This window comes from Eptatretus burgeri, chromosome 17 (assembly GCF_056783735.1).
Source record: "Eptatretus burgeri isolate ZD-2024b chromosome 17, Ebu_testis_v1, whole genome shotgun sequence".
NCBI lineage: Eukaryota > Metazoa > Chordata > Myxini > Myxiniformes > Myxinidae > Eptatretus > Eptatretus burgeri.
In genome coordinates, this window is record NC_140977.1 from 33320731 (window position 1) to 33335616 (window position 14886).

At 55.5% G+C, this 14886-nt stretch overlaps 1 protein-coding gene across 6 annotated transcripts in view; it reads right to left on the reverse strand.

Moving 5' to 3' along the window:
- Positions 1-9280, reverse strand: part of SNX29 (sorting nexin 29) — a 375087-nt gene extending 365807 nt beyond the window's left edge. For 2 of the 6 annotated variants that reach the window (XM_085862382.1, XM_085862379.1), the window contains exon 1: positions 8827-9279. In XM_085862382.1, coding sequence (XP_085718508.1) covers positions 8827-8884 — 58 coding nt within the window. In that variant the 5' untranslated portion in view covers positions 8885-9279. Of the gene's footprint in view, positions 1-8826 lie in introns of all 6 variants that reach the window. The other 4 variants (XM_085862385.1, XM_085862383.1, XM_085862384.1 and 1 more) reach the window with 3 other exon arrangements.
- Between the last annotated feature and the right edge of the window lie 5606 nt (positions 9281-14886).

Here is a 14886-nt window from a genome sequence, read left to right on the forward strand (position 1 = left end):
ATGGCCAGGGCTCGATTTGTAAGGGTGATTAGTTTCGCCCTGAAGGACATGCGGCACTATTACAACATCTCTGTCTGTCTGTTTGCCTGTGTGTGTATATGAGTGTGTCCATGTCTATATATTTTAGCTTTAAAAATGGTTTTCTCTGCAACCGCTTGTCCGATTGATATGAAATTTTAGACCGAGGAGCGACTCCCCATGGAGAATATTTTATTGGCAACTCTGATGTCATAAGTCACATGGTATAGTAGCCACATTTGATTAAAGGAAAGAAATAGGCATCTTTTTCTCCAAAACCCCTCAAAGAAGTAAATTGAAACTTGGCATACGTCATCAACTCCCCGTGGGGTATATAGGGTGATAATTATGACGTCATTGGTGAAGTGAGATTATAGCCAGGATTGGTTGAATCAAAATTATCAGAAAAATCTGAAGCGTCACAAATCTGATCTTCGGCTCGATGTGAGTGAAGGATTGAATCTACGTGGTCTGGCAGCCATATTGGATCAAAAATAAAAAAGTGAAAAATAATTTGACAGAACCGTTCAATAGATCGATGCGAAACTTCATACACATGATTGACGAACCATTGGGAATATAGTTTTAATTTTTTTCATTTTCCGTGACTCAATTTTGCCTTCATCTGCACAAAAGTGGTCATTAAATAGCCTAATAATTAATCGATAAAGCTAGGGAAAATGGTATTGGATGTCATATAATAGGGTGCATGGATCATACGGGTATATGGGCCATTTTTTTTTCATGGAAATCACCCCAAAAAATACCCCCGAGCGGGAGTGCCGGTCATCTCTGCCAGAGGTCGAAAGTAACGCTGTGCCAGACTGGAATAGGGGTAGTTCATAAAGTACGCACGCTCTACTTCCAGATTTCAAAACCACCCACCCACCCCCATATGCGTCTCATATCACATCACAATACTTGATTACAACGAACTGTAGATTTATCTCAAATGATACAGTAATTATTAACTACGGTAATAGAGTAATATGGAACAATTATTAACGTCCACGGATTCAACATCACGTCGAAAATGTTCCTGTGAACGGGGATATTTTTCCCCCTCGCGATGACGACAGGCTCACCTTCATCTTCTGAAACGCTTTCGTGTAGTCCGACACCACTTTCATAAAGTATGTATGCAGCCGTCGTACAACCCACCCACCCCCCTCATACATCGCTAATCGCTTGCAAAGCCAGCAGTTCCTTATGAACCGATGTTTGTAAGTCATGACAATGCAGTCCCTAGCGGTGTAATTTACCTTTTTCTTTTAATATCACAGCACGTCATTTTTGAAAATAAAAGTACAAATTGACATTATAGACAATGTTAATGTCATAAATGAAAGTAAGTGTGCATATAAACTTGTGTTCCATTGTTTTAGTTAAATCTGACAAAAGCTTCAAATGTAATATTTGTCTCGGAGAGTTCCGGTTCTTAAGTTAATACTGTGACGTCCACGGGACTTGAACAGTCCCGCCAACGTAGAATGAGCCGAAACGATGGAGGCGGTTTATTTATTTATAACCAAAACATGGCGGTTCTAATCGCTCTACCGCAAACGGGACGAGGAAGGTGGCATGAGTCACTTTTCACTGAGTTGATGATGTTTATTTGTTTTTATTATTAACCAGAAATAACAAGACTCGGCAAGAAGAGTGATCCGGGGCGATTCGACGGGATGGTGTGGGATCGGGTGTGGGGAAAACACAGACAATTCCAATGAATATGCAATTCTCAAACCCTCTAAGGCGCCAAGTACACACACACACACACACACACACACACACACACACACACACACACACACACACACACACACACACACACACACACACACACACACACACACACACACACACACACACACACACACGCACGCAACTTCTGGTGGTCAGGCTGGACCGTGGTGTGGACGCAACTGTCCCAGGATCAGCGTCGAACGAGCTGGCCTTGCTCTCGTCAGGGGGGGGCAGGAGAAACCGTGGTGCTGTCGACCTCCTGGTCCTGGCCCAAGTCCGCTCACAGCCGCCAGGGAACCAGTTCTGGCGCCAAATTGCGAGCAGGAGAGGGAGGCAGGTCCGCCTGCCGTTCGACCCAGTACTCCGAGTCAGCAGAACCCCAGAGCCAACCAAGGTGAGGCACGAGGCTCAGCAAGGCTCCAAGACACGATGAAGAACACGATCGAATCAGCACAACAACAAGTACGCTTCCCGCGCAACAGCCTCCACACCAAAAAAACACGATCTTTTTGTCCCGATCTTCTTCCTCTTCCTTTTGGACCCCGAACAGAACCTTTTTATCCTCCTGTCCTCGTCACTTCCAATCGAGCCGCTTATTGGCCCACCGCCGTCGCCTTCTGCCAATCGTGATCACGGGGCGGAGCCATCCGCTGCACTGTCCTGTGACGTCACGGCCAGCCTCCAGGGACTACTAAAAGGGGTTTACGCAGACACACTTACCCTATCCCGTGTCCCTATCTAATTACGTGATAATTATCATTTCCCCCTTGAAGAAATGAACATTTACTAGACAACTTATCACCACTGAATTACTACTTATTACATCGAGATACTGGTAAACTCGAACAGCATGGCATACCTAATTAAACATCCTAATTACCCTTTGAATGCATACCCCCCCCTCAAACGTAACAATACTTTTATTGTTGTATGTACCTTATGAACGGCCCATACGGGGAATCAGAGCGAAGTTTGAAGGGCTATAAAATTGGAACGAGAGCAAATTTAAAAAAAATGGCTCGTGTTGTTCTAGATAATAGTCCGTAGTATCTGAATCACTAATAACATTTGATCTCTCTTGATAAATGAGGGAGGAGATACGATTTGAAATCGACGATTTTCGCAACTTTGACAGCCTCGTGATGTTGACCTCGACCTTGGACGACCATGAAAGTTATATCGTTGTGGATGTCTCATCGACCTCTATCCATTCCACTATTGGTTATTTGTTTCCACTCGGTTTGATTGTGGACGGACGGACAGACTTCGAGACTGGCTTTATTAGGTCATCTCTATTGAGATGATAGAGATGACCTAAAAAGGCATATAGCCACACTTGGTAGGGGGAAAAATGGGCCATAATAGTCGTGTGTTTAGTAAACAATGGTATGTTTGTTCGGAATGAGCGCGCGAGGCAAGACTATGTCCCACAATGTGTAATGCCCGGTGAAGGTAGGCTTGCGGTAGACAGTAATCCCTGCATGGACTTCTCGCCAAGCACGTCCAGAAAAGGGAACGCATTCAGTTTCTCAATCTGGAAAATGAATTTGAGCACAATATGCAGTTTTTTGGGATGTGCAAGAATGTCGATGCACACAGCAGCAGAATCAAATAAATCGCCAATGTGTCATCCACGTAGCAAAAATACACACGTGGCATGAGGTCAGTGGAAAAGTCATAAAAGGCATGCTTCTTGTGGAAACGGATGATGTTAGCGAGTGCAGACCCAATGGAGACCCCACCACCGAAATGTGCATGCATGGTATCGTTGAATCTGAACTGAACTGCATGCGTTGCAATGTTCATTAGCTCCACAAATACTGATTCATAAATCGTTGGAGGGTCAAGATTCGCAACTGGAGGGAAGACGGAGGGACGCGCACCCGGAGGGAAGACGGAGGGACGCGCACCCGGAGGGAAGACGGAGGGACGCGCACCCGGCGGGAAGACGGAGGGACGCGCACCCGGCCGGAAGACGGAGGGACGCGCACCCGGCCAGAAGACGGAGGGACGCGCACCCGGCCGGAAGACGGAGGGACGCGCACCCGGCCGGAAGACGGAGGGACGCGCACCCGGCCGGAAGACGGAGGGACGCGCACCCGGCCGGAAGACGGAGGGACGCGCACCCGGCCGGAAGACGGAGAGACGCGCACCCGGCCGGAAGACGGAGGGACGCGCACCCGGCCGGAAGACGGAGGGACGCGCACCCGGCCGGAAGACGGAGGGACGCGCACCCGGCCGGAAGACGGAGGGACGCGCACCCGGCCGGAAGACGGAGGGACGCGCACCCGGCCGGAAGACGGAGGGACGCGCACCCGGCCGGAAGACGGAGGGACGCGCACCCGGCCGGAAGACGGAGGGACGCGCACCCGGCCGGAAGACGGAGGGACGCGCACCCGGAGGGAAGACGGAGGGACGCGCACCCGGAGGGAAGACGGAGGGACGCGCACCCGGCGGGAAGACGGAGGGACGCGCACCCGGCGGGAAGACGGAGGGACGCGCACCCGGCGGGAAGACGGAGGGACGCGCACCCGGCGGGAAGACGGAGGGACGCGCACCCGGCCGGAAGACGGAGGGACGCGCACCCGGCCGGAAGACGGAGGGACGCGCACCCGGCCGGAAGACGGAGGGACGCGCACCCGGCCGGAAGACGGAGGGACGCGCACCCGGCCGGAAGACGGAGGGACGCGCACCCGGCCGGAAGACGGAGGGACGCGCACCCGGCCGGAAGACGGAGGGACGCGCACCCGGCGGGAAGACGGAGGGACGCGCACCCGGCGGGAAGACGGAGGGACGCGCACCCGGCCGGAAGACGGAGGGACGCGCACCCGGCCGGAAGACGGAGGGACGCGCACCCGGCCGGAAGACGGAGGGACGCGCACCCGGCCGGAAGACGGAGGGACGCGCACCCGGCCGGAAGACGGAGGGACGCGCACCCGGCCGGAAGACGGAGGGACGCGCACCCGGCCGGAAGACGGAGGGACGCGCACCCGGCCGGAAGACGGAGGGACGCGCACCCGGCCGGAAGACGGAGGGACGCGCACCCGGCCGGAAGACGGAGGGACGCGCACCCGGCCGGAAGACGGAGGGACGCGCACCCGGCCGGAAGACGGAGGGACGCGCACCCGGCCGGAAGACGGAGGGACGCGCACCCGGCCGGAAGACGGAGGGACGCGCACCCGGCCGGAAGACGGAGGGACGCGCACCCGGCCGGAAGACGGAGGGACGCGCACCCGGCCGGAAGACGGAGGGACGCGCACCCGGCCGGAAGACGGAGGGACGCGCACCCGGCCGGAAGACGGAGGGACGCGCACCCGGCCGGAAGACGGAGGGACGCGCACCCGGCCGGAAGACGGAGGGACGCGCACCCGGCCGGAAGACGGAGGGACGCGCACCCGGCCGGAAGACGGAGGGACGCGCACCCGGCCGGAAGACGGAGGGACGCGCACCCGGCCGGAAGACGGAGGGACGCGCACCCGGCAGGAAGACGGAGGGACGCGCACCCGGCCGGAAGACGGAGGGACGCGCACCCGGCCGGAAGACGGAGGGACGCGCACCCGGCCGGAAGACGGAGGGACGCGCACCCGGCCGGAAGACGGAGGGACGCGCACCCGGCCGGAAGACGGAGGGACGCGCACCCGGCCGGAAGACGGAGGGACGCGCACCCGGCCGGAAGACGGAGGGACGCGCACCCGGCCGGAAGACGGAGGGACGCGCACCCGGCCGGAAGACGGAGGGACGCGCACCCGGCCGGAAGACGGAGGGACGCGCACCCGGCCGGAAGACGGAGGGACGCGCACCCGGCCGGAAGACGGAGGGACGCGCACCCGGCCGGAAGACGGAGGGACGCGCACCCGGCCGGAAGACGGGGAGGGACGCGCACCCGGCCGGAAGACGGGGAGGGACGCGCACCCGGCCGGAAGACGGGGAGGGACGCGCACCCGGCCGGAAGACGGGGAGGGACGCGCACCCGGCCGGAAGACGGGGAGGGACGCGCACCCGGCCGGAAGACGGAGGGACGCGCACCCGGCGGGTAGACGGGGAGAAAGCGCACCCGGCGGGAAGACGGAGGGACGCGCACCCAGCGGGAAGACAAGGGAAGGGGGGGGGATGCGCAACCGGCGGGAAGATGGGGGGGTAGACACGCACCCGGCAGGATGACAAGGGGAACGCGCACCCGGCCGGAAGATGGGGGGGGAGGGGACGCGCACCCGGCAAGATGACAAGGGGGACGCGCATCCGGCCGGAAGACGGGGGGGGGACGCACACCCGGTGGGAAGACAGAGGGATGCGCACTCGGCGGGAAGACGGCGGGGGGGGCGTGCAGCCGGCGGGAAGCGCACCCAGCGGGAAGACGGGGAGAAAGCGCACCCGGCGGGAAGACGGAGGGACGCGCACTCTGCGGGAAGACAAGGGAAGGGGGACGCGCACCCGGTAGGAAGACAAGGGAAGGGGGGGACGCGCAACCGGCGGGAAGATGGGGGGACATGCACCCGGCCGGAAGACGGGGGGGACGCGCACCCGGCAGGATGACAATGGGGACGCGCACCCGGCGGGAAGACAAGGGAAGGGGGGGACGCGCAACCGGCGGGAAGATGGGAGGGGGACGCGCACCCGGCCGGAAGACGGGGGGACGCGCACCCGGCAGGATGACAATGGGGACGCGCACCCGGCCGGAAGATGGGGGACGCGCATCCGGTGGGAAGATGGAGGGACGCGCACCCGGCGGGAAGACGGCGGGGGGACGAGCACCCGGCGGGAAGACGGCGGGGGGGATGCGCACCCGGCGGGAAGACGGCGGGGGGACGCGCACCCGACGGGAAGACGGCGGGGGGACGAGCACCCGGCGGGAAGACGGTGGGGGGGACGCGCACCCGGCGGGAAGACGGCGGGGGGACGCGCACCCGGCGGGAAGACGGCGGGGGGACGTGCACCCGGCGGGAAGACGGCGGGGGGGGGGACGCGCACCTGGCGGGATGACAATGGGGACGCGCACCCGGCGGGAAGACAAGGGAAGGGGGGACGCGCACCCGGCGGGAAGACAAGGGAAGGGGGGACGCGCACCCGGCGGGAAGACGGCGGGGGGGGGACGCGCACCCGGCGGGAAGACGGCGGGGGGGGGGCGCGCACCCGGCGGGAAGATGGGGGACGCGCATCCGGTGGGAAGATGGAGGGACGCGCACCCGGCGGGAAGACGGCGGGGGGACGCGCACCCGGCGGGAAGACGGCGGGGGGATGCGCACCCGGCGGGAAGACGGCGGGGGGGGACGCGCACCCGGCGGGAAGACGCGGGGGGGGACGCGCACCCGGCGGGAAGACGGCGGGGGGACGCACCCGGCGGGAAGACGGCGGGAAGACGGCGGGGGGGGACGCGCACCCAGCGGGAAGACGGCGGGGGGACGCGCACCCGGCGGGAAGACGGCGGGGGGGACGCGCACCCGGCGGGAAGACGGCGGGGGGGACGCGCACCCGGCGGGAAGACGGCGGGGGGACGCGCACCCGGCGGGAAGACGGCGGGGGGGACGCGCACCTGGCGGGATGACAATGGGGACGCGCACCCGGCGGGAAGACAAGGGAAGGGGGACGCGCACCCGGCGGGAAGACGGCGGGGGGGACGCGCACCCGGCGGGAAGACGGCGGGGGGACGCGCACCCGGCGGGAAGACGGCGGGGGGACGCGCACCCGGCGGGAAGACGGCGGGGGGGACGCGCACCTGGCGGGATGACAATGGGGACGCGCACCCGGCGGGAAGACAAGGGAAGGGGGGGGATGCGCAACCGGCGGGAAGATGGGGGGGACATGCACCCGGCCGGAAGACGGGGGGACGCGCACCCGGCAGGATGACAATGGGGACGCGCACCCGGCGGGAAGACAAGGGAAGGGGGGGGACGCGCAACCGGCGGGAAGATGGGAGGGGGACGCGCACCCGGCCGGAAGACGGGGGGGGACGCGCACCCGGCAGGATGACAATGGGGACGCGCACCCGGCCGGAAGATGGGGGGACGCGCATCCGGTGGGAAGATGGAGGGACGCGCACCCGGCGGGAAGACGGCGGGGGGGACGAGCACCCGGCGGGAAGACGGCGGGGGGATGCGCACCCGGCGGGAAGACGGCGGGGGGACGCGCACCCGGCGGGAAGACGGCGGGGGGACGAGCACCCGGCGGGAAGACGGCGGGGGGACGCGCACCCGGCGGGAAGACGGCGGGGGGACGCGCACCCGGCGGGAAGACGGCGGGGGGGACGTGCACCCGGCGGGAAGACGGCGGGGGGGGGACGCGCACCTGGCGGGATGACAATGGGGACGCGCACCCGGCGGGAAGACAAGGGAAGGGGGGACGCGCACCCGGCGGGAAGACAAGGGAAGGGGGACGCGCACCCGGCGGGAAGACGGCGGGGGGACGCGCACCCGGCGGGAAGACGGCGGGGGGGACGCGCACCCGGCCGGAAGATGGGGGGACGCGCATCCGGTGGGAAGATGGAGGGACGCGCACCCGGCGGGAAGACGGCGGGGGGGACGCGCACCCGGCGGGAAGACGGCGGGGGGATGCGCACCCGGCGGGAAGACGGCGGGGGGACGCGCACCCGGCGGGAAGACGCGGGGGGACGCGCACCCGGCGGGAAGACGGCGGGGGGACGCACCCGGCGGGAAGACGGCGGGAAGACGGCGGGGGGGACGCGCACCCAGCGGGAAGACGGCGGGGGACGCGCACCCGGCGGGAAGACGGCGGGGGACGCACCCGGCGGGAAGACGGCGGGGGGACGCGCACCCGGCGGGAAGACGGCGGGGGGACGCGCACCCGGCGGGAAGACGGCGGGGGGACGCGCACCTGGCGGGATGACAATGGGGACGCGCACCCGGCGGGAAGACAAGGGAAGGGGGACGCGCACCCGGCGGGAAGACGGCGGGGGGACGCGCACCCGGCGGGAAGACGGCGGGGGGGGACGCGCACCCGGCGGGAAGACGGCGGGGGGGGGACGCGCACCTGGCGGGATGACAATGGGGACGCGCACCCGGCGGGAAGACAAGGGAAGGGGGGACGCGCACCCGACGGGAAGACACCCACCAAGGAGACGGTGGACGTGCGCTCTGGGAGTGGAGGAAGGCTGTTTACGGACAGTCATGCACGTTCAAGTGGGGACTCACCGCTCATCGCTTTCACTCTCCGAACATTTGGCTCGATCTGTGAACGGTTGTGCATCCAAGGTTTGTTTTTATATCAAAATTTCTTTCTAGCCGTCACCCACGCGTCGCTTCCTGTAGCTATCTTCTCACGTCTTCACCGTGCACAATCATATCTGCATTCCCCAACTCAAACGAATGGACAGTACAAAGGGCCAAAATTTTTAAATGAACAAACTTGACAACACACATCCAATTTTATTCGTTCCGTAAACTCCTGAGCGTTTCCTTCAGAAAAACATCTCTCCCACTGCTCTCCCAACCCCGAACGTTCGCGTTTCCCGTCTTTGTAACATTTTACTGCAGGTTTAAAATCACAACAACAACAACAACCCTTTACTTCACTTCCTGTGAAAAACTTGTTTTGGACGGCGGAGCGTGCTAGTTGTTGTTTTTAGGACTGCAAATGAAACAAATATTTCGTACCGTACTATTTTCCAAAGTTATGTATTTTTGGATTCTTGTTTTGAGAATCCCTTCCTTGTTTACAAAAACGTAATTTCATTTTTTTTTAAACGTCATGGAACAATGTGATTGGAAAGGATTGTTTCGGGTAAATGGAGAAAAGGAAGAAAGGATGGATATGGTTAATTTAATATAGTCCGAGTGTTGGCCAGAAAAGCGTGCGTTAGGGTCCGCACAATGTTTTTCTGCATTTTTGTGATCACCAGACCATCTGAATGAATATTCCGATTGATGCCACTCTGGCACCCTTGAGCATTTTTGTTGAAAGCCATTAATATGCAAATTAGCGGTGGCCATTGTCGAAATTACTATTTTTCTAAATATCTCCAAAAGTAAGCATCCAAACAGCCTGGTTGAGGTGTCTACACCCATGTTTTTAGGGTCACTGTTCAAGATAAACCCACTTAAAATGTGATAACATTGAAATTTAGCTCATTAATATGCAAATTAACAGTCGCCATTATCAAAATTACAATTTTTCTTAATATCTCCAGAAGTAAGCATCCAAACAGCCTGGTTGAGGTGTCCAAACCCATGTTTTTAGGGTCACTGTTCAAGATAAACCCACTTAAAATGTGATAACATTGAAATTTAGCTCATTAATATGCAAATTAACAGTCGCCATTATCAAAATAACTATTTTTCTTAATATCTCCAGAAGTAAGCATCCAAACAGCCTGGTTAAGGTGTCCAAACCCATGTTTTTAGTGTCACTGGTCATGATAAACCCACTTACAATTTGATGACATTGAAATTTAGCTCATTAATATGCAAATTAGCAGTTACCATTATCAAAATAATTTTTCTTAATATCTCCAGAAGCATCCAAACAGCCTGGTTGAGGTGTCCAAACCCATGTTTTTAGGGTCACTGTTCAAGATAAACCCAGTTAAAATTTGATAACATTGAAATTTAGCTCATTAATATGCAAATTAACAGTCGCCATTATCAAAATTACAATTTTTCTTAATATCTCCAGAAGTAAGCATCCAAACAGCCTGGTCGAGGTGTCCAAACCCATGTTTTTAGGGTCACTGGTCATGATAAACCCACTTACAATTTGATGACATTGAAATTTAGCTCATTAATATGCAAATTAACAGTCGCCATTATCAAAATAACTATTTTTCTTAATATCTCCAGAAGTAAGCATCCAAACAGCCTGGTTAAGGTGTCCAAACCCATGTTTTTAGTGTCACTGGTCATGATAAACCCACTTACAATTTGATGACATTGAAATTTAACTCATTAATATGCAAATTAGCAGTCACCATTATTGAAAATGTAGATAAAGACATATAGATAGAAACAAAAAACACTTCAGTCTTTGTGAATATAGATCACTTTATTATTCAAATAGATTTAACAATTCGACAGTATGCAATGAAAGCAGCAAACAACATGAACAAAAGAAGACATTCCTGTGTAAATCAAATGTTCATATAAAAAACAGGTTTTTAAACCTTATGAAGGTGACTTCAGTGCTTGGTGTCTCATTCAGTGTCAGAGTCATCATCAAGGGCAAATGTAGCAGCTGTCTTGGTGTGCTCATTCCTGCAGCCAGTATCTCCATGGCACGTGCAGAAAACTGTGCATGGTAACTTGGCTGCTGTGCAGTGACATTGAGCTGTGTAGCATTGCTTGTCGGAGGAACATCCACATCGTATTAGCTCCAAGATCTCTGGTGGTGCAAGAGCAACGGTGGATGGCAGCATAATTGGAAGTAATGATCTTGATGCTTCATCACGTTTCCATCCGTACTGAGTGGGATCCAGAGGTGGTGGCTGCAGCTCAGCAGCTGACTTCCATATTGCTGTCTGGATATGAGTGCGTCGCACGTTTTGTTCAAAGGACTCTGTAGTTGGTGGCAGAACCTTTAGGTCTGGTGCTTTGATGGCATTTGGTTTTGCCCTCTTCATCGACCACACCTCTTTGTGAACATCAGACATGTTTCTCTCTTTGCTACCATAGCAAACAGCCATGAACACAGCGGCTTTGGCGATGACATCGTCAAGAGATGCATCCACATTCCCAAGTTTTTGAAGTGAATGGCCTGCTGCGAGTGTCTTCTTGTCAGTCAGTTTACCTCTACCATACATCTGGGCAACGGTGTCACAACCTGTCAGTGCGTGTAAAGCTCGTAGGTCTTGCACCATCCCGGCATGCTTTCTGGCAGTGGCCCCAATGTTGATCAATGATCGGCCAGGACATGTTGCTTCCATTGTTACGCAGCATTGCAGATGAAGTTCTGCGAAGTGATACACAAGCAAGATGAACACATCACTATCATCACAGATGACTGTGATGCATTTTGCGCCATCTTCGGCAACTTTAGCGACTTGCTGAATCATGATGACATCTGCCTCCTCATGCGTCGTCTTCAAATCAGTGCGACACCTTTGGGCTCCGTGGTGTATTTCCACTGGGGTAGACTCCTGTCCCATAATGACGAGCCTGTGTTGGCTCTGCTTTCTCTGTTGACTAACGTCAATCAAATTCTGGAAAATCAGTTCTATCAGCTGAACTTTTTTCTCAGTTACTGACAGAACCACCAGCTGTGGAGGCAGTGGAGTCTGGCGGTTCAACCTGTGGCACCTGCTAGCTTGCTGCCCAGCTCTTGCTAATCTTGTTCCACTCTTGATGTTGAAATCATGATGTCTGTCAAATACCAGATATACATCTGATTTGTCCACCTTTGCCATGATGTAGCTCATGAAATTGTCAACAAAGTCTTGCACAATTCCCCTGTTCAGCCAATGAATAACCGAGGATTGCACAACCATCTAAGATAGTGACTTCAGGTTGTGGACCCAGTTTTGTTGAGATTTCCACTTGGAGATTCTTCTTCAAAGTCGACTTGGTCTTTGTTATTCTCATCTCCCCCTTTTCATCGAACATTGATGTTGGCACAGGTGCAAGCTCGTACTCTAAGACATCACATAGTTTGATGTTTCGACTTTGTTGGAGTCCCATGACCCTGGAAAAGATGAGATTTAGATCACAAACCTCAGTAGATCCCACACGCATGACCTTCCGTGTCACTGCCATAGTTATGACTTGTTTAGATAAGGGAGCGTGAATCCTGCTGGCCAGCTTTCTTCATACGAATGCATCTGTGCTCGGCCAATGTCAACTGCCCTTGGTGTGTTCACCTTCTCCGGTCCAATTCTGCCAGTTACAATGTTGACAACTCTGTCTGCATGTTCGTTTGGGTCAAGTGGGTCGATACAGGACTGGAGTTTTCTCCTTATCTTATCTCGGTCCTCTGCATTAGATCTTATGCGTGATGGCTTCTCTTCCTTGTGAAAGGTCACCTCTGTGACTATGTGCCCCTCAGACATATCTGTGAGATCGTGGACTATCTGACTAAACGTGTGCATACTATAGGCCCACTTATTCAGTGTAGAAGGCTTCAGTGTAATGCCAATGATTCCATGTATGCCATGACCGTAGCGCATGAACGTGGACTCAATGTACATATCCGACCATATGCCGTTCAATAGGCCCTTCTTGTGCCGCATCACGTGATCTCCTTTTAAGAACATTTCCAGAATGTCTCCATGAAGCCTTTCCATCGATCGAAGGTAGTAGAGCCCATATCTAGCATAGTTGTGATGTCCAGCCACAAATAAGTAGGGGAGCATCTCCTTCATAGCCCAAAGATGCAACGGCCAGTCTCCTTCACGCTCAGCATAAACAAACGCCATCATGATGAATACAGGTTTCACAAGGTTCTGTACCCATAGTTGTGTGGTCATGCTCTTTGTTGCTTTGGTTCCAAGAGTGTCCATTAAGTCTTCATGACTTTCTGCCGAAGCCACGCTGGAACGAAGGACCTCCTCAGTCACCAATCGCAGGGCCCTGAAGTTTTGGGGAAACTTTTTTCCACCAAGCATATGAGCAACACCTCCAAAGGCAGATTTCATCACGTCTTCCAGCCCACTTTCAGCCATCAACTTCCCCACACAACCGATGAAACTCATAAGGGTGTGCATGCCGCCCAGCCTTGGTATGAACTGGGTAAATCGCTCAGCATAAACCCATTTAACATTAATGGCCACTCGATACAGCTGTTGGTCGTTTGTGAAGATGGTTATGGTTTGTCCACACTCTGCGGTCAAGCATTTTCCCTCCTCCATTGCTGTAAACATTGTGTCCAGATCAGCTGGATCCATATCTATGAGTGGTGTATAAATGTCCCTCGTTTTACAAGCCACGATTCAAACCTCCATATACCATTACCGCCAAGATTTAGCCAGTTTACCAGCCACACATATAAACTGAATGGCCGGTTTACCAGCCACTATTCAAACCTCCAGATACCAGAGTAGCTGGTTTACCAGCTCTATTCAAACCTCCAGATATCTGAGCAGCCAGTTTACGAGCCACTATTAAAACCTCCACATACCCTAGCGGCCTTTTTACCAGCCACTATTCAAACCTCCAGATACCTGAGCGGCCAGATTACGAGCCACTATTGAAACCTCCACATACCCTAGTGGCCATTTTACCAGCCACTATTCAAACCTCCATATGCCTGAGTGGCCGGTTTACCAGCCACTATTCAAACCTCCAGATACCAGAGTAGCCGGTTTACCAGCCACTATTCAAACCTCCAGATATCTGAGCGGCCAGTTTACGAGCCACTATTCAAACCTCCTTATACCCTCGCGGCTGTTTTACCAGCCACTATTCAAACCTCCAGATACCTGAGCGTCCAGATTACGAGCCACTATTGAAACCTCCACATACCCTAGCGGCCATTTTAACAGCCACTATTCAAACCTCCATATGCCCGAGTGGCCGGTTTACCAGCCACTATTCAAACCTCCAGATACCACAGTAGCCGGTTTACCAGCCACTATTCAAACCTCCAGATACCAGAGTAGCCGGTTTACCAACCACTATTCAAGAATCCAGATACCTGAGCAGCCAGTTTACGAGCCACTATTCAAGAATCCAGATACCTGAGCAGCCAGTTTACGAGCCACTATTCAAACCTCCATATACCCTAGCTGCCAGTTTACCAGCCACTATTCAAACCTCCATATACCTGAGTGGCCGGCATTTTCTCCAGAGAGCCCAGGGTGGGGTAGCCAATAGTCAAAGGAGCTCAGGGTTCAAAGGGTTAATACCAAAATCTTACTTACGGAAAAATTGATATCCATCTGGCATGGTTGCTTTTCCTTTACAAGGAATGCGGTCCGGTAATGTGTAAAAATATAGTTGCAAATTCCAGCAGCATACGAGCAGTCTGCGTTGGTGACACAAATGGACAAAACACGAGAATAAAATGAATAAAGCAATCAGCCATAAGGAATCACAAAGCGCTGACGTTTCGGGGTTTACCCTTTGTCGGAGCAAAAACGGAATTTGCCCCAAAATGTCAGTGCTTTGTGATTCCTTAGAGCCGATTACTTTATCCATTTTGTTCTCATGTTTTTATCATCAGACATGTGTGCTGCTGCCTCTGTTTTGA